Source organism: Abramis brama, assembly GCF_963993115.1.
Source record: "Abramis brama genome assembly, chromosome: 17".
Lineage (NCBI taxonomy): Eukaryota > Metazoa > Chordata > Actinopteri > Cypriniformes > Leuciscidae > Abramis > Abramis brama.
In genome coordinates, this window is record NC_139979.1 from 32,612,991 (window position 1) to 32,632,947 (window position 19,957).

The following is a 19,957-nucleotide window of genomic DNA, read 5'->3' on the forward strand; positions in this document are numbered from 1 at the left end:
GCTTTGAAATCGCTGGTGTTTCTGACGTCACAAACTACCTTGTAACCAATCAGATCAACGTGTGATCGTCAACCAGTGGATCTCTGAGCTGGAGTGAGTGAGTGAGTGGAGGCGGGGCTCATTTGCATATTCATAGAACCGCGTATACTAAATGAGGCAAGAGTGACATTCAAGCTATTTTAAAGCATGAAGATTTCTTTTTTCAAGGAAAAAACTTTTAAATATGTCATTTTGGTGATCAAAGATGAGTTTTAAGGGATACAATTATTGACTATAAAAAAAACTAACAAAAATCAAAAACCGACGCAGAGACAACGTTTTTCCTGCTGAACAGGTAAGATATGTCAGTGGCTCAATAGGTAGCTATATCATTTTAAATGTGTGATCTGATCTGAGTGATTGTTAGATCTAAATGTCATGACATTGTCATAACATGATTTATTTTGAAACATTTACTTTCTCATTTAGTCAGAACAACGAGACAACGATTCCCTGCCATTCGCAAGTTTTTCCATCAATCCCTGTTTTAAACGAAAGGCGGCACTGTTAAGCATCTTCTGAAACACTACAGCATCTCCAGATCAAAAAACAAATGGAAGATGATCTGCGTAAACCAAGGATCGGATAGAAGTTGCTTACGCACAAGTAAGCTAACGTGATCATCAAACATTCAACGGCAAAACTGTCTAACGTTATAAAATGTTGAACCGTAGGTCTAGGACTGTGAAGTTTTGGGGGTGTTGATGGACTCGATCTACTCCATGTTTTGATGATCGTTCTGAATCCCTTCCAGATTAAGTCTCTGACAAAAACACGATTCCAAAGCCTCTCTAAACCAATGGACAGTGTGAGATTAGATTAGACCATATATACTGCACTTTTGTCCATGACCAGAACATGCAGTTAAATGTCTAACCTGGCCTTTAGAGCAAGAAAGAATACGGACAGCATCTAAAAACTACACAAAAAACACAAATAAATCAAGCAGAAGACGTGAGCTCGAGATGCACAGAGCATTTGCAGGGTGGGAGGTTATGCGGTGGTAAGAGTGGGGTTGTTTGGAGATTTATGAGATTTGGAAATTGAGTTCAGGACGAGGCACAGGGCACAATATACCACAGCACAGCAAAGCCTGTGACCTTCAGCGCTGGGACACGGGAATGATGATTTTCAATTAAACCGCTAAACCTTCCCAAGAAGGCCTTGCTCACAGCCTTACATTGCGTCTCTCCTTGAGTAGACACTTCCTGAACATACTCGAGAAGACAAATGATGATCAGGTGCAGAGATCAACGACAGCATGTGGACATGCGCAAATGAGGGACACGAGGCTCTTCTCGCACATCCTCCACAATGAGGTCACGACGTCCCGTACTGTTAACACTCAGTCCCCTGGACATTAACAACACCGACACATTTCTCACATACTGCTATTTTTAGTTACAGAACCAATCAACAGATTACAACCAACAATGGCAAGGTGTGATGTGTGTTGACTTCTGTAGAATTGAGCTCTGTATTGGGGGTTTGTGGTATGGACTATGAAGGGGGGTTGGGAAAGTTAGGATATACAGATAGAGATTGGTGGTTTAAGGTAAGGGGAAACACATTATATGGCATACACTTTATGGACCATTATATTACTTGTATGTGCTTTTTGGAGCTTGACAGTTACAGTCATCTCTCATCCCTCATCCTGCTGTTTCACAAATGAAAACATCCTATGTGTTCAAAGTTGGTGAACTGTTTCATTCATGATCCTCCTGCAAAGCAAATCTCACTAATTTATTCTGGGACACTGTGCAAGACATTTTACAAAGTTTTAGTTTTTTGTTTCTTTTTTTCTTGCAACAATGGAAAAATGAATGCCAACTTACAAAAAGCTCATTCAGTTTAAGTTAAACAAGGAAACGTTATTCCATGCTGCAAACTACAAATCAGTTTTCATGCCACTAAAAACAACATTTTGTAGGGAAAATACTAAATATGAATGGATTTACTATATAAATTGCTTAATATTAAAGTCCCCCTGTAGTCAATCATTGTATCCCTTAAAACTCATCTTTGATCACCAAAATTACATATTTAAACATTATCCTTTGAAAAAAAAAAAATTCTTCATGCCTTAAAATTGCTTGAATTTACTCTTCACCCTTGGTTCAATTTAGTATACGCAGTTCTATGAATATGCAAAAGAGCCCCGCCTCCACTCACTTGCTCAGCTCAGAGATCCACTGGTTGACGATCACACGTTGATCTGATTGGTTACAAGGTAGTTTGTGACGTCAGAAACACCAGCGATTTCAAAGCGTGTTTTTGAGACTGTCTTTGGTTCACTGCAGTTTTAAGGAGAAAATACTCAGCAATGGAGTCGACTTATGAATTTACACATGGTTTGTCTTAAAACATATTAAAAACACCACATAGACATATAAACAACTTTAAAAGCTGGATTTTCACAACAGGAGGACTTTAAAGATGAACAAGAAACAGTGAGTGCTCTTTGTTATCTCGGCTAGTTATCTGTGGTGAAAGTGCAAGCGCGGGTTTATCTGGGTTCACGTAACCATTCAGGCTCGGAGTCGGCAGGCCGAGTGCCGGCGTACAGTATGTTCACACAGACATGTCATAAATTATAGGGAAGTTGCTGAGGATTTAGTGACGGATCACATGCGATCCACTCCTATTGGTTGTCGCTCACAAAAGCAGCTCTTCATTTGCATAAGGTTAAAAAGGTCACTGTCGCACGAGTCGCTGGAAATCACCAGCTCTCCATTGAAATGAATGGGATCATGTTGCTTTGTCGCTGGCGGTGTGAACAGGGTTTAGGGGTAGTTTTAGTCTTGTTCATTTTTAGTTTTGTTCATTTTTAGTTCACAGAAATGTTTTGTTTGGAGGCATGTTTTAGTTTAGTTTTCTCTTTGAGGAAATTAAGGAATATGTATATAAGGAGCTAGAGGTTACAAAGTTATCTCTAAATCAGGGTTATACTGATCACAATCTAACCTCTTTTGTGTCCTTGACCCCACATTTCAGTTGTAATATATATTAAACATTCTGCTCAATGACAAAAAGAAGAAGAAAAAAAGCTTCAACATTACCTGGTGTCCTGCTCTGATCTGCTCCAGGACCTTTTCATAACACACCTCCTCCATGTCATGCAGCTGCTGAATCTGTGACGAGAACATAACAATTAGACTGAAATATGATTCAAAATGCCATTGTATTTGGCATAGCATGTGATTTCTTGGCTGCTGGGTACCTTATTTGTAGTCTTGATGCCAACAAAGCTCTGGCCAAGTGGAACAGGACGGAAACGGCTGTCAAAGTAGAACAATCCAATGAAAGGGTTCACATGCAGGAAAGACGCCACATCCAAGTAATTTGGCAGAGTTGCAGAGAGACCAAGTATGCGAATCATACTCTGGGTCGACTCCACCTAGAGAAAGATGAATAACAAGGTTTTGAGAGCGCTCTATAGAGGGTTTTCTTTCTGAAGGGTCTCCTAGAGTACAGTACCAAACAGCTGTGATCATACCAGATCTTTGTTTCACAAAACCGGTGTCAGCACATAAGCAGCTGGCTTCTAAAGGCGCACTCACATTCACCACTGTTTGCACGGAAAAAATCCACAAATTTCAATAGGAATCTACATGATATGGAATTGTATAGGATGAAAGATTCCCCAATGCAGATTTCACATGAGTTTTTCAAGGAAATTCGCCGCAGTGACCAGCAGAAAGCTGCTTGATTAGAGAGTGACCTCTGTGTGAGCTGTGATTCACATACTCTTGACAATAGACCTTTTTGCTCACACAATTTCGTTATTGTGACCACACTGTGAGGCTGCGTAAGTGAAAATCAGCCATAAGTGACATCATTCAAAACATTAAACAAGTAGCAAAAAAAGCCTTAAAGGGGTCCTTGATTATAATTTCACTTTTTAACTTTAGTTAGTGTGTAATGTTGCTGTTTGAGCATAAACAACATCTGCAAAGTTACAACGCTCAATGTTCAAAGCAAAGGGAGATATTTTCTCTTACAGAAATCGCTTTTTAAGGACTACAACAAACGGCTGGTAAGGACTACAACGAGCTTCTTCCTGGTTGGGTGATGTCACAAACCCTAAAATTTACATAAACCCCGCCCCCTGGAACACGCAACACAGGGGGTGAGGCCATGTTGGGCTGCTTTAGAGAAGAGGAAGAGTTGTTGTCGCTGTTTTTTTACACCACAGAAAAAGTTTGCCCAAAGGTTGACGAACTTAGAGAGGTTCAAATGTATTTTTAACATTTAACATATAACTGAACATTATAACCTCAACGTTTGTCTGTGCGCTGCACATTTTACGGAGAACAGCTTCCAGAAGAAAGTACAATGCAGGCTATACACAAAAGCTTCTCCTGAAAGACAGAGCCATTCCCATTTTGTCGGGACAATCTGTTGTTTGTGGATCACAGCTTATAAGTATGTCTTATTTGTAGTTGTGTTTTCTATTAACGGTTCCAATTATAAGCTTTATGTAGTTGCTATGACAGCTATGATGTAAAGCTTTGCCTCCGCTAGCCTGCTAACTAACATTACAGTATTGATGTAGTGTTTACTTTAGCTTTTGTAACCTCTTGCTTTAGTACGACTGTTCACCACCCCTTAGGAAAATTAAACATCATTTTGTGATCGATTATGGTTTTTATTTCGATAGTTTTCTGACAAATATGATTAAATGGTGGATAATAGGGGTGTAACAATATATCGTGTCACAATATATCACAATACAAAACTTCAACAATATGTTTCGTGGATAGTGACAATATGTATTGTGTATAGTTCACCCAAAATACAAAATGAGAAAAAAAAATTGTTTTCAGATTTTTAGTGTCAGTACTACATTAAACCACTATATATAATGTTGAATATAAAGTATAATAATACAATGGGGCAATATTTGTGGCTCCTGATAATGCCAATTGTTACCAGTAAAAAGTGGCCTACATTATTTTAAATGTACTGTATCTAGTCAGTGAAAGAGTGCAAACATATTTGTCTAAAATAATTCTGTATTTTCAGCTTCAGAATCATGATTATTTTTATTCTGGAGTCACCATTGTCCTGTGCATTGGGTTACCAGCACCAAGTCAAAACATATTCAATTCCACAATGTAAAATCAAATTTAGCATTTTAAACAACGGTACATTTTTTGTTAACCTTTTATCATATGTCTTGGAGTATCGCAATAATATCGTATCATGAGTTCAGTACCGTGATATGTATCGAATCGTGACATGAGGGTATCGTTACACCCCTAGTGGATAACATCGTATCTATAAGAAAAAAACAAACCACTCTAAAACGTCCTGTGAAATCTGTGCTTGCAAAGTCCGTGTTTGAAATTCGTTCAGCACAATCCTCTTGTTCTTTAACATTGTCAGGGTCTGAATCGGGCACATTTACATCTGAGTAGAGCTTGCGGTTATGAAGGGGCGGGACATTTCCCGAATGTGCTTAACTCTGCCAATCACAACACACTGGGCCAGCTAACCAATCACAACACATTTTGTATTTTGGAAGGAGGGGCTTCAACGAAAACGACACATTCAACCACACTGGGGAGAGAGGAGCTGTAATAATGTAAAATATGTGAAAAACAATGTGTTTTTGAACAATCAAGCATGAAAACATATTCCTCAACCCTGCAAAAGCAAAATCAAGACTTCGTAAAAGGGCATAATTGGACCACTTAAAAAGAAAGAAAAAAAGCAGAAACTCCTCAGGGTAATCAACATAATTGAGTAAAAAAATGTTAGAATGTTGCCAATTCAAACTATTCAAAATATAAGTAAAATCTACAATAGTATATGATGCTTAAAATAAATAAATAACACTGTTATGGCTATGACGCCAAAAATTCCTGTGGCAGCTGGTTCCAGGTTTCAGAACAAAGCTAATTTTACAGGTAAAATATGTTCTCATTTATATCCAACACTTCAATTATATAATGAAGTGCAGATGAGAGTATCTGACAGCCGTCACGGTAATACTACTTTTGACAAGTATCACCACCGTCTCACACTGCCAGATGTGCTATTGTGAAGTTTTGAAAAATAAACAACTCAAAACTAATGACAGTCAGAGCGTCTGAGACCGAGATATCTGCGGCTGACAGGGAAGATTGGTAAGGTCTTTAATATGATGCAGTAGCTGTCTGTCCAGGTAAGCTATCGATATCACACCGCTAGCCCCCATTTGTGGCTACAAAGAATGATGAAAATCCTTCTCGGGCTCATTGAGAGCTCAGGTCACCTCCGCTAGAGCTGCTGAACTGCAGCTGATCGCTCGTGTCATACACATATTCTACTGTTATGTTAGGGATCAACTAAAGCTGAACTGAGGCAAAAGCACTGAGCACTTATTTCAAACACACAGCATTATGAAACGACTCGCATGGAAAAACGAATACTGTCACACTGTTTTGAGTCAAGCTTTCCCTTGCAGTAAAGTACTGAGATTGAACAGTGATCGTTAGACAGTGGTTTTGACACACGGCTTGGTACCGCAAGGATTTTACATGGTTTTAACATGATGCTCTAAGAAAATAAAAACACAGTAATAGATCTCAGGTCCATAAATAATACATATATTAAATATTAATATTAAATTGATCCCAAGTAACATGAATGCATCATAGTTTTCACAAAAATATTAATCAGCACAAATGTTTTCGCTTTGATCACAGGAATACATTACATTTTTAAATATATTAAAATACAAAAATTATCATTTTAAATTGTAATAATATTTCACAATATAATTTTTTTTCCAGTATTTTTGATCAAATAAATGCAGCCTTTGTGAGCAACCCCAAACTTTTTAATTATAGTGTATATTTGCATTACTCTGAGTAAAATGTGACTTAACTTTATTTCTCATAAATGTGACTTTATACCAATTGTGACTTTAAATATTGCAATCAATGTTGTCTTTATTTTTAGTAAATGTGACATTATTTGGTTACACTTTATTTTAAGGTGACATAGTTACATTGTATTTAATCAAAAAAGTACTGAGTAATATTAATTAACTACATGTACTTATTATAGAGTTACTGTTAGGGTTTGGTGTATGGTTAGTTGTAATTGTGCATAATTATAAGTTATTAGTAAGTACATATAGTAACAGTACTTAGATGTATATAGTACTTATAATGTTACTTATATAGTAACATGTAACTACGTCACCTTAAAATAAAGTGTTACTCTTTATTTCTCATTGCTGTGGCTTTAATTCTTGTAATTGTGACTTTACGGCTCACAATCGCAACTTTATATTCCACAGGGTGACTTAACTATTTCGTAGTTTAGACTCAATTTATTGTTTTTACTGGGTTTTTTACTCTGCAGCAGAGAGATACAATACAAACGACGAGGACGAGTTACGTTAAAACTCAGTGATAGTGAACTTAGTTTGTGAGTTTGTTCAAATCACTAACTATGAGCAGTGATAACACTGATGCTTGCCTTAGAAAACGCAACTGAGAAGATAATAAACTCTGGCTCTTCTCTGGAGCTCAGAGACACTGAGTTACATCTACAGTTGTTGGATGTTAGCACATCTCTGGGAAGGAGCTTATAATGATGCTGGCCCGTGGCAGGCAGAAGGTCTCACCCTTGTGTGTGGTCACCCGAGGACAACTCGATCTTGGATGGCCATCAGTTGTGCTGGTTTACTGATACCTTCTTTATAGTCTGAACACGGGTTCACTTCATAGTGTCTGGCACAAACTGGCACATGACAGTAGACCTGCCTGCAGCTCGCCAATGGGTGTCTCTCGCGCTTCAGGTGACATTTGAGGCATTATGAAACACTGAAATCTGCCTTGGCAATGGCTTTTTTTTCTTTCTTTTTTTTGAGATCTCAGCTTTTAAGAACCTTTTGAAAAAAGAGAAAGAGCAGTAATTGTTCCAGCTGGACCTCGCTGGCTAAAAGAGCTTCTGTAAATGATTTGCAAGTGATTGGTGACGGGGTAAAACGCACAGTGTGTCTATTGAATGTGGTTCTCCAGGGTCGGAGAACCAAGTTATTTACAAATTATACACCTAGACTACCATTCAAAAGTTTGGAAAATTAAGATAAAAAAAAATATTATTGTTATTGTTGCAAATAACTTTTCTATTGTAATACATTTTTAAAAATGCCTGAGATCAAAACTGAATTTTCAGCATTATTACTCCAGTCTTCAGTGTCACATGATCCTTCAGAAATCAATATGCTGATTTTGACATGAGGGGGAGTAAATTATGACTGAATTTTCAATTTTTTGGTGAATGATTGCTTTAACCTGTTAGAGATTCACCGAAGAGACTGTATGTAAACGACAGACAGACAGATAGATAGATAGATAGATAGATAGATAGATAGATAGATAGATAGATAGATAGATAGATAGATAGATAGATAGATGTGCAGAAAAACACCATTTCAAGGGGTTGTAAAGTATCAAGTAAAAGCTTTCAGAACTCGATCATCTCAGAGTTTGTCCTCTGAGGACGATGTGACACTTTTACAGTGGGTCCACTTTAAAAGACAGGCTCTTTCTTTAATAAACGGCATGGCAGAGAGCACTTTTATGTGTGTGAGGTAACGGTGATGATGAGCTGAGGAGATCCGTCTCGCTGAAGAAGAGCGTGATTGAGCAGAGGAGAGTAACAGCATATATGAACACTGTGTACAGATGCATGCAAGCCGAGAGCCGGAGATAGGATCACTGATTATGAAAAGCTTCCAGCATATCCCAAAACATGATGGCTGAATTTGGGTCAGAAAGTTCCTAAATGATTCTATGCCATATATTTTCTTATGCGTGTATTCAGAGGTTCTTAACTGGTGGCTGTCATCCAAAAACGTGTTGCAAGTCTTTTCTGATAGTATGATAAAAATGAGAATGCTAAATGGACATAAAATGCTAACCATAATAAACATATAATCGTGCCGTTAATTATGATAGCAAAAATAATTAGCTGTTATTTCCCATGTATTTTGTTAACGAGGTTAAAAGCGTGTAAATTCTACTCCGCTGGTAAATGGCTCACTTAAAGGGCCCTCGTAGATTAATGTTGATTAACACAGAAAATAATGTTAATTTAATATTAATTAAAGATGCTAAAAAAAACAAAAACAACAAACAAACTGGGTTACAGTGAGGAACTTACAATAGAACTGAATGGAGCCATAAACAATACACAAACAGATTTTAGTGTGAAAAAAAGTTTACTTCCCTTTCCAGCATAAAGTTCTGTGTACCTTTTTTTGACATGACAATGTAACAGCTAAAGCGCTAAAATGACACTTGAAATGACAAAAACTCAAATAATAGGTATTGAATTTATTATTAGAACTAGCGTAAGTGCTTTTCTGAAATAAAACTCTTCATATTTCTTCTTTTTGGCCCAAAAATTGGCCCAATATACTTCCACTCACTGTATAGTGCCTTACGGTACTGCCTCAATTTTGGTCTCAATATATATATAATTTGTGGGCATCAGGAAGCCACTATCAATATGTGGGGTTTTGAAGTCACCTTTCCATGCACACTTGCTTTTTACTTTCACTTTTTATTGTTCAAAAGCAAAATTGTTAAATGCCTATAAAAACCAATCATTGAAATGGCAGCTTAACCCTAACAATACACAATTTATCTTTAAACATTTCTTTGAAATTTAGATGGATTGATGATCTAGTCAGCCAGTTTTTTCACCAAATATAACATCACAAACATCTCTAAATACACGTACTATAATACAGTAAAGTCAACATCCTAATGGCATAACGTTACTAGGGATGTGCCTGAAGCCAAAATCTGAATTCGCTCGCTTTTTACTTTCACGATCACACGTACTCTGTGTATATGAAGCGACGGCACTGACCAAACATATTACAAGAGAAAATATCTGTTGTGCAGCAAATCCTCCAACATCGTCCCGTCAGTCATCTCTCCTTACGATCTTCAGGTGATCAGTGAAATCTGATGTACTGTAATCTCACCGACTAGGAAGCCTAACCATGTCCCTTCAGGGGATCCGTAGAATACGTTATCGATTTTCAGTGCCTTTCCCAATTCAGATCTAGGCTTCAGGCACATCCCTAGTAATCGACATTATGCCACAAATGCAGTTGACTGTACTGTACTATAGTATGTGTATTTAGAGATGTTTGTGATGTTATATATGGTGAAAAAAACGGCTGCCAAAGCATCAAACCATCTACATTTCAATGACATTAAAAAAAAAAACTCAACAAATTGCACATTGTTGGGCTTAAGCTGCCATTTCAATTATTGATTTTAAGGCTATTTAAAAAATACTGTGTTGGGTCCCCACTTGGGTCTAATAAACAATCCGGTAACACTTAACACAATAAGGTTCATTAGTTAACATTAGTTGATGTTATGTTAACTAACATGAACTAACCATGAGCAACATTTGTCACTGCATTTGTGAATCTTTATTAACGTTTGTTAACACAAATACAGCTGTTCATTGTTTGTTCATGTTAGTTCACATCAACTAATGTTAACAAATACAACCTTTGATTTTAATAATGTATTAGTAAATGTTAAAATTAACATTAACAAAGATTAATAAATACTGCAGAACTGAAGTTCATTATTAGTTCATGTTAACTAATGGTAACTAATGAAACCTTATTGTAAAGCGTTACAAACAATCCTGAAGCAAAACCGCCTCGACACACAAACTCTCTTATAAAGCTTCTATGTTATGCTTTTTTATGAATCTAATACAACAATCATCATCCATAAATACAGTCAATAAAGAGAGCTAGGACAGACCCTTCACATTTAACTCAGCTCAAGTATGGCCGTACTTGCCTGTGAGGAGAGATATGAAATCATAATTTAACCATCCCATAATCAATTCTGGTTCCCAAGGGTGTGTGAGTGCGCTATCTTTAGACTGACAGCACAGCTAAAATAAGCAACACAATCCTCTAAAAGTTTTTGATGTAGGAAAGCTTAGCATTTGACTATGTCTGAACAAAAATGGCAAAAACATGAATTACAGTACAGTTGCTAAAAGATTCAACAACCATAATATATCAACCTTGTTTTTGTTTTTCCTCCTGACGGGAAAATAAGGCAAGAAACAGTGTTTCCCTTCTCCTCCAGCATCTTTTATTAATGATGCCCCTCATTTCGCTACTTCCACAGGCCACAGTCTTGCTTACTGTGCAGAGATCAATAATTCAAAGTCTCCTAAAGACAGGAATACCTTCAAATTGTGTTGACTTTTGGCTCAACTACTGCGCACATACCCTAATTAAAATAAGAGACACGGGAAAACATTTCTGCTGTGTTGTGGGGAGAAATCCTTTGATTTTGTGCCATTACTACTTTTTTTTTCTGTAAACAAAAGACACTATTGTCCACCTCACTATTTCATATGACAAATAAAAAAGGACCATTATGTTTGCTGTATGGAAATGAAACTTGTAGTAGAAAAAAAAAAAATGTTGACAGGTTTATTTTGGCTGTTGACAAGGTTGACAAGAAAATGATAAATGTCTAAATGTCTAAAAGGTTTTGTTCAAACAGTTATTGTTCAATCAAAACTTGATATCAAAATAATATTGAATGCAGAAGCTTTATTGCATATATATATATATATATATATATATATATATATATATATATATATATATATATATATATATATAGTGAGGAAAATAAGTATTTGAACACCCTGCTATTTTGCAAGTTCTCCCACTTGGAAATCATGGAGGGGTCTGAAGTTGTCATCGTAGGTGCATGTCCACTGTGAGAGACATAATCTAAAAAAAAAAAAAATCCAGAAATCACAATGTATGATTTTTTTAACTATTTATTTGTATGATACAGCTGCAAATAAGTATTTGAACACCTGATAAAATCAATGTTAATATTTGGTACAGTAGCCTTTGTTTGCAATTACAGAGGTCAAACGTTTCCTGTAGTTTTTCACCAGGTTTGCACACACTGCAGGAGGGATTTTGGCCCACTCCTCCACACAGATCCTTCTCTAGATCAGTCAGGTTTCTGGGCTGTCGCTGAGAAACACAGAGTTTGAGCTCCCTCCAAAGATTCTCTATTGGGTTTAGGTCTGGAGACTGGGTAGGCCACGCCAGAACCTTGATATGCTTCTTACAGAGCCACTCCTTGGTTATCCTGGCTGTGTGCTTCGGGTCATTGTCATGTTGGAAGACCCAGCCTCGACCCATCTTCAATGCTCTAACTGAGGGAAGGAGGTTGTTCCCCAAAATCTCGCAATACATGGCCCCGGTCATCCTCTCCTTAATACAGTGCAGTCGCCCTGTCCCATGTGCAGAAAAACACCCCCAAAGCATGATGCTACCACCCCCATGCTTCACAGTAGGGATGGTGTTCTTGGGATGGTACTCATCATTCTTCTTCCTCCAAACACGTTTAGTGGAATTATGACCAAAAAGTTCTATTTTAGTCTCATCTGACCACAAGACTTTCTCCCATGACTCCTCTGGATCATCCAAATGGTCATTGGCAAACTTAAGACGGGCCTTGACATGTGCTGGTTTAAGCAGGGGAACCTTCCGTGCCATGCATGATTTCAAACCATGACGTCTTAGTGTATTACCAACAGTAACCTTGGAAACGGTGGTCCCAGCTCTTTTCAGGTCATTGACCAGCTCCTCCCGTGTAGTTCTGGGCTGATTTCTCACCTTTCTTAGGATCATTGAGACCCCACAAGGTGAGATCTTGCATGGAGCCCCAGTCCGAGGGAGATTGACAGTCATGTTTAGCTTCTTCCATTTTCTAATGATTGCACCAACAGTGGACCTTTTTTCACCAAGCTGCTTGGCAATTTCCCCGTAGCCCTTTCCAGCCTTGTGGAGGTGTACAATTTTGTCTCTAGTGTCTTTGGACAACTCTTTGGTCTTGTCCATGTTAGTAGTTGGATTCTTACTGATTGTATGGGGTGGACAGGTGTCTTTATGCAGCTAACGACCTCAAACAGGTGCATCTAATTTAGGATAATAAATGGAGTGGAGGTGGACATTTTAAAGGCAGACTAACAGGTCTTTGAGGGTCAGAATTCTAGCTGATAGACAGGTGTTCAAATACTTATTTGCAGCTGTATCATACAAATAAATAGTTAAAAAATCATATATTGTGATTTCTGGATTTTTTTTTTTTAGATTATGTCTCTCACAGTGGACATGCACCTACGATGACAATTTCAGACCCCTCCATGATTTCTAAGTGGGAGAACTTGCAAAATAGCAGGGTGTTCAAATACTTATTTTCCTCACTGTATATATACACACATATATACATACATACATATACACTCACCTAAAGGATTATTAGGAACACCTGTTCAATTTCTCATTAATCCAATTATCTAATCAACCAATCACATGGCAGTTGCTTCAATGCATTTAGGGGTGTGGTCCTGGTCAAGACAATCTCCTGAACTCCAAACTGAATGTCAGAATGGGAAAGAAAGGTGATTTAAGCAATTTTGAGCGTGGCATGGTTGTTGGTGCCAGACGGGCCGGTCTGAGTATTTCACAATCTGCTCAGTTACTGGGATTTTCACGCACAACAATTTCTAGGGTTTACAAAGAATGGTGTGAAAAGGGAAAAACATCCAGTATGCGGCAGTCCTGTGGGCGAAAATGCCTTGTTGATGCTAGAGGTCAGAGGAGAATGGGCCGACTGATTCAAGCTGATAGAAGAGCAACTTTGACTGAAATAACCACTTGTTACAACCGAGGTATGCAGCAAAGCATTTGTGAAGCCACAACACGCACAACCTTGAGGCGGATGGGCTACAACAGCAGAAGACCCCACCGGGTACCACTCATCTCCACTACAAATAGGAAAAAGGGGCTACAACTTGCACGGGTTCACCAAAATTGGACAGTTGAAGACTGGAAAAATGTTGCCTGGTCTGTTGAGTCTCGATTTCTGTTGAGACATTCAGATGGTAGAGTCAGAATTTGGCGTAAACAGAATGAGAACATGGATCCATCATGCCTTGTTACCACTGTGCAGGCTGGTGGTGGTGGTGTAATGGTGTGGGGGATGTTTTCTTGGCACACTTTAGGCCCCTTAGTGCCAATTGGGCATCGTTTAAATGCCACGGCCTACCTGAGCATTGTTTCTGACCATGTCCATCCCTTTATGACCACCATGTACCCATCCTCTGATGGCTACTTCCAGCAGGATAATGCACCATGTCACAAAGCTCGAATCATTTCAAATTGGTTTCTTGAACATGACAATGAGTTCACTGTACTAAAATGGCCCCCACAGTCACCAGATCTCAACCCAATAGAGCATCTTTGGGATGTGGTGGAACGGGAGCTTCGTGCCCTGGATGTGCATCCCACAAATCTCCATCAACTGCAAGATGCTATCCTATCAATATGGGCCAACATTTCTAAAGAATGCTTTCAGCACCTTGTTGAATCAATGCCACGTAGAATTAAGGCAGTTCTGAAGGCGAAAGGGGGTCAAACACAGTATTAGTATGGTGTTCCTAATAATCCTTTAGGTGAGTGTATATATATATATATATATATATATATATACACACACATATGGCTGTGTTGTCTGCATATAAATGATTGTATTTATTGATAGTAATGTAATATAAATATATAAACTATATATATATAAATATATAAATAAATAAATAAAAATATTTTTAAATTGAATCTCCAAACTAATCTCTTTATTAATGGCATCTTTTTTTTTATCTCAATAGCATCTTTATCTCAATTTCTGAGGATAAAATGAGTAATTACATCCACACAACACTACAGTATAATTGAAAGACATATTTCTTTTTACAGTTAATAGACATACAAATATTATAACAACTTTTAATTTAAGTTTACTTAAAATAATGTTCACATAAATCAATTATAATAAATGTCACATTTACCTGTGCTTTTAATATAATGTGTGTTCTATATACCGTATGGCCTGGCAGCAGAATACAGCGTTTTTAGCGAATGGGGATCGTTTTGACAATGAAACGTTTTGGTAAATAGATTACTAGTTATTAATCTATATAGATTATTAGTTTTGGTAAAAAAAATTCTAACGTTTTGTCTGTACGTGGAAAACTCGAAGGAAAAACTTCTACGTTTTAAGCATATCGTTGTTGTATAAACGTACCATTAATTTAAACATTTTTCAAAGCGTTAAAAAGAAATTATTAATTGCAGAAAAAAATACATTATTTTTGACAGCCCTTTTTATTTTTTAAAGGCCACAAACACACACACACACACACACACACACACACACACTGCAACTAGGTTAAACTGTTGGAATCCATGTTTTTTCTTAAAGCTGCAGTCCGTAACTTTGTGTTCAAAATTTACAAAATGTATATAATAAGCGAGTACATCATGAATCCATTTTCCAAACAGTGTTTTTATCACTACTGTACATCTATAATAAGTGTTTATATTCTGATTATTTTAGACTGGTTCTGGAGTAGCCGAGTACCTGCGTGACTCGTCATAGAGAGAAAGCTCCGGCTACAATGTTCTTCTGCAAGACACATGCAGTTCATTTATGTTTATTAACTGCTAGAACAGCAAAAGTTACGGACTGCAGCTTTAACTAAAATGTTTGTAGGTGTGTAGTTTGTAGGTGGCCAAAGAGGAGAGGGCTTAATACTGAGCCCAGGGGAACACCGCTGGTGGCTGAAAAAGGTTTATATTACATATCTTTATAAGACAAGTCAATAAGTCAATGAAAAGACTAAGTTACCATGGATATTCTCTGGACATCAGGAACAGTCATCCTTTGAACATGTTTCTCCTTCACTTTGTATACAGATAATGTGGGAAGAGGCCTGAAGCAGTTAGGGTCAGCCTTATCACCACCTTTATGTAAAAGATGGACGGTTGCCGTTTTCTAAGACATGGAATGCCTGAATACTGAAGATACTGGATGATGGATGCAGTGACCTTGGAGAAAATGGGCCATGACCATCAGGTTTCATGAAATCCAGACTTCAGAGCTCCTTTAAACTCAGATTTATGCAACAGCAAGGATGGGTGATGATTTAGGATGATGATGAGCAGCAAACAGTGTTGACAGAGGACACCATGTGTGCTAAAATGAGGGCTTGTTCTCTAATTTCCTAAATGGTTTTTAGAGTGATTTTTTTTCTTTCTTTACACTGGGGTGCGTTAAAAAGTCGAATTCACACTGCACTGACAGACACTGAATCGCCACTTGACGGGCCGTGGAATATCTGAGAAATGGCATACTATAATCTGGTGATTGTCGCTGTTGGTCGGTGCAATATGAATTAGCTTTAAGTGTCTAAACCAAGTCTCTCTCGTGAATCCAACACGGAAATTACTTAAACTGCAATTCATCGACAGGCTCCATAAGAGAGTCAATCCCATAAACCCCCATGTTAAAATACCAAACTTTACAGCAGAAAAAAATGTGTTTACAGCCTGGTACAAAAAGTGGTTTTGGTCTATAATGCTAATTTTGCCCTTCATGACAACTGTGAGGGGGGTGAATTTTTTTATAACTCATCCGTTTAAATTATATTAAGCATTAAAGTTCTGCATAATTAAGGGCATGGCCACTTGAATGACAGGTGGATTGCCGCTGATGTCACTACTAGCCGTTTGTCTGTTAGCGTCACGTCACCTCAGCTAATCCCAGCCGCTGAACTTGCCATCTCTGCCGTGTTTGTGCTTTTTTCTGGATTATTTCATACAATTATAAAATAATATTGCTTGCTGTGCGGTTAATTGTACTAACAGACCATCCAAGAAGTCTTTTCCGGTGAGTGAAATTCTAATATAATTTTATTTATTGATTTACTTATTATTTAAATTACTAAAATAATTTTATTTAAAACCATACTACACTCCAGAATCAGCTGTAGGCTGAAACCATAGACTGTATAAAACAATCTGAAACATTGTCATATAATGTTACGCCTGCATTTCATAAATAGCGTAACATTTACTAAGACTATATTGAAGTATTTGTTTTAATTGTTGACATGTCTTCAAAAATATGTGTAGGAAAATAGGCCTATAATTATCATAGGCTGTTTACAGAGTATTGTTGGTGTTCCTCCACAAACAGGGTTGGGAAACACTCGCACAGTAGCTCACTCGCACACTTGCACACTCGCTCACTCACACTCTCGCACTCTCACTCACTCACTCGCTCACTCACTCACTCGCTCACTCGCTCGCTCACTCACTCACTCACTCACACTCACACTCACTCACTCACACTCGCACACTCACTCACTCACGCACACTCACACACTCACTCACACTCACTCACTCACACTCTCGCTCACTCACACTCTCGCACACTCACTCACTTACACTCTCGCACACTCACTCACACTCACTCACTCGAACTCTCGCTCACTCACTCAGTCTCGCACTCTCGCACACTCACTCACTCACTCACACTCTCGCTCAATCACTCACTCACACTCACGCACACTCACTCACACTCGCACACTCACTCACACTCACGCACACTCACTCACTCACTCTCGCTCACTCACTCACACTCTCGCACACTCTCGCACACTCACTCACTCACTCTCGCTCACTCACTCACTCTCTCGCACTCTCGCACACACACTCACTCACACTCTCGCACACTCACTCACTCACACTCTCGCTCACTCACTCACGCACACTCTCGCACACTCACTCACACTCACTCACACTCACTCACACTCACTCACACTCACTCACTCACACTCTCGCTCACTCACTCACACTCACTCACTCGAACTCTCGCTCACTCACTCAGTCTCGCACTCTCGCACACTCACTCACTCACTCACACTCTCGCTCAATCACTCACTCACACTCACGCACACTCACTCACACTCGCACACTCACTCACACTCACGCACACTCACTCACTCACTCACTCTCGCTCACTCACTCACACTCTCGCACACTCTCGCACACTCACTCACTCACTCTCGCTCACTCACTCACTCTCTCGCACTCTCGCACACACACTCACTCACACTCTCGCACACTCACTCACTCACACTCTCGCTCACTCACTCACGCACACTCTCGCACACTCACTCACACTCACTCACACTCACTCACACTCACTCACTCACACTCTCGCTCACTCACTCACTCACTCACACTCTTGCACACTCACTCACTCACACTCACTCACTCACACTCTTGCTCACTCACTCACTCTCTCGCACTCTCGCACACACACTCACTCACTCACACTCTCGCACACTCACTCACTCACACTCTCGCTCACTCACTCATGCACACTCACTCACATCCTCACTCACACCCTTACACACACACACCCTCGCACACTCACTGCACATACGCACACATGCTCACACACACACACACTCACACAAGTCAATCTGCTTGACAGCTTGTTGTTTTATAATGGCAGTGAATCTGCTTGACAGCTTTCATGCCAGATTGATTTCTTATGCTGTAGTTGATGTAAGTCTGTCTAACTACAGCAGCAACATCTTCATTAGCTTCATGGTGACACACGATTAACAGTGTGACTGAATAGCTGACGAAACACACAGGTCATCTTCAACAGCAGGAATCAAGCTGATTTTTTTCTATTGATTGTTAGGCTTTTAGACGTCACGCCCACAGACCATCTTTCCACTGACCGTCTGATGCATAAAACATTTACATTTATGCAATTGGCAGATGCTTTTATCCAAAGCGACTTACATTGCATTTTGACTTACACTGCATCACACATTTTACATTCTTATCAGTTCTTGCTTTCCCTGTGAATCAAACCCATGACCTTTGCATTGCAAGCGCCAACGCTCTACTGTTAGCGTTACAGGAAAGCTGGAAAACATGAAACACATAGAAACGGTAAGAGCTGGAGGAAATCACCAGTTCCATTCAGACTGGCTTTATGCAACTTCCCGCAATGCACAGGTTTAAAGCAGCGCTGCGAGAAACTTTTGGTTAAGTAGTTAGTAAGTATGCTTCTGTTTTCCATTCGCCACATTTTGTCATCAACAGGATCTGCTCGTAGACTTCCCTTGTTTCTGGACCTGACTGAAATAATCTGAGGGTGTGTATGCCAGAAGCATGTGTTAAAAACTATATATATTTTTTTTTTGCCTGACCTGCTGCAGTGGAGTGATTTGGTCTGGCCAGGAATCGCCAGAAGTCTGTGTGTGTGTGTGTGTGTGTACAGTAGGGCTGCAACAACTGAAAATATTTTTTTGTGATCCGATGTGGATTCTAATCAAGTCAGAAATATTTATATGCGATGCAAAAGACTATGCGTGCAAACCATTACCATAGTAAACGTGGTAAATACGACCGCTTGTATAAATCAGACAGATCATATCTATCACAATCATGTATTTATTCTATCTGTCAGTACGTCTCGTCTCTTTATACCGGACTGTCTGATATCCATATTTAGCTCTGCATATGTCATCAAATAAAACAAGACAGTTTTTTTCGAAAGCTTCCTCTATTTCTCTGACTGAAAATATAACTGTATTGGGAGAGAGAGAGTGTGTTAAAGCTCCTCAGATCATATTTTTGGTGGAAAATGTATAGAAATTATTGTTCTTTCTAAATGTAATATATACATACTGTCCTGTGACTACAAATAAACAGAAACAGACGCGTCTGAATAAGTATCAATGTCCTCTTTATTTTGTGAAATAACGGTAAATACCACTTTATTTCTGTGTGACTAATGTGCAGTCTTGACATAAATACATTTATTATGGTCAATGTATCACTTATTAGTGTAAAACTGTGGTAAAGCATCGATGCTTGGGTTGTAAATTTGAAGGTAGGCCTAAACAACAAAAATGCCAACAAACGGCTGCTTTTATCATGTTCGTTTTGCGATCTCGC

At 38.6% G+C, this 19,957-nt stretch overlaps 1 protein-coding gene across 1 annotated transcript in view; it reads right to left on the reverse strand.

Annotated features, from left to right (window-relative positions):
- The window catches only part of ascc3 (activating signal cointegrator 1 complex subunit 3), a 224,412-nt gene that overhangs the window by 110,957 nt on the left and 93,498 nt on the right, over positions 1 to 19,957 (reverse strand). The window contains exons 12-13 of the mRNA XM_084088603.1: positions 3,263 to 3,439; positions 3,102 to 3,173 (exon numbers count right to left, since the gene is read on the reverse strand). Of these exons, the coding sequence (XP_083944729.1) occupies positions 3,102 to 3,173; positions 3,263 to 3,439 (249 nt within the window). The remainder of the gene's footprint in view (positions 1 to 3,101; positions 3,174 to 3,262; positions 3,440 to 19,957) is intronic.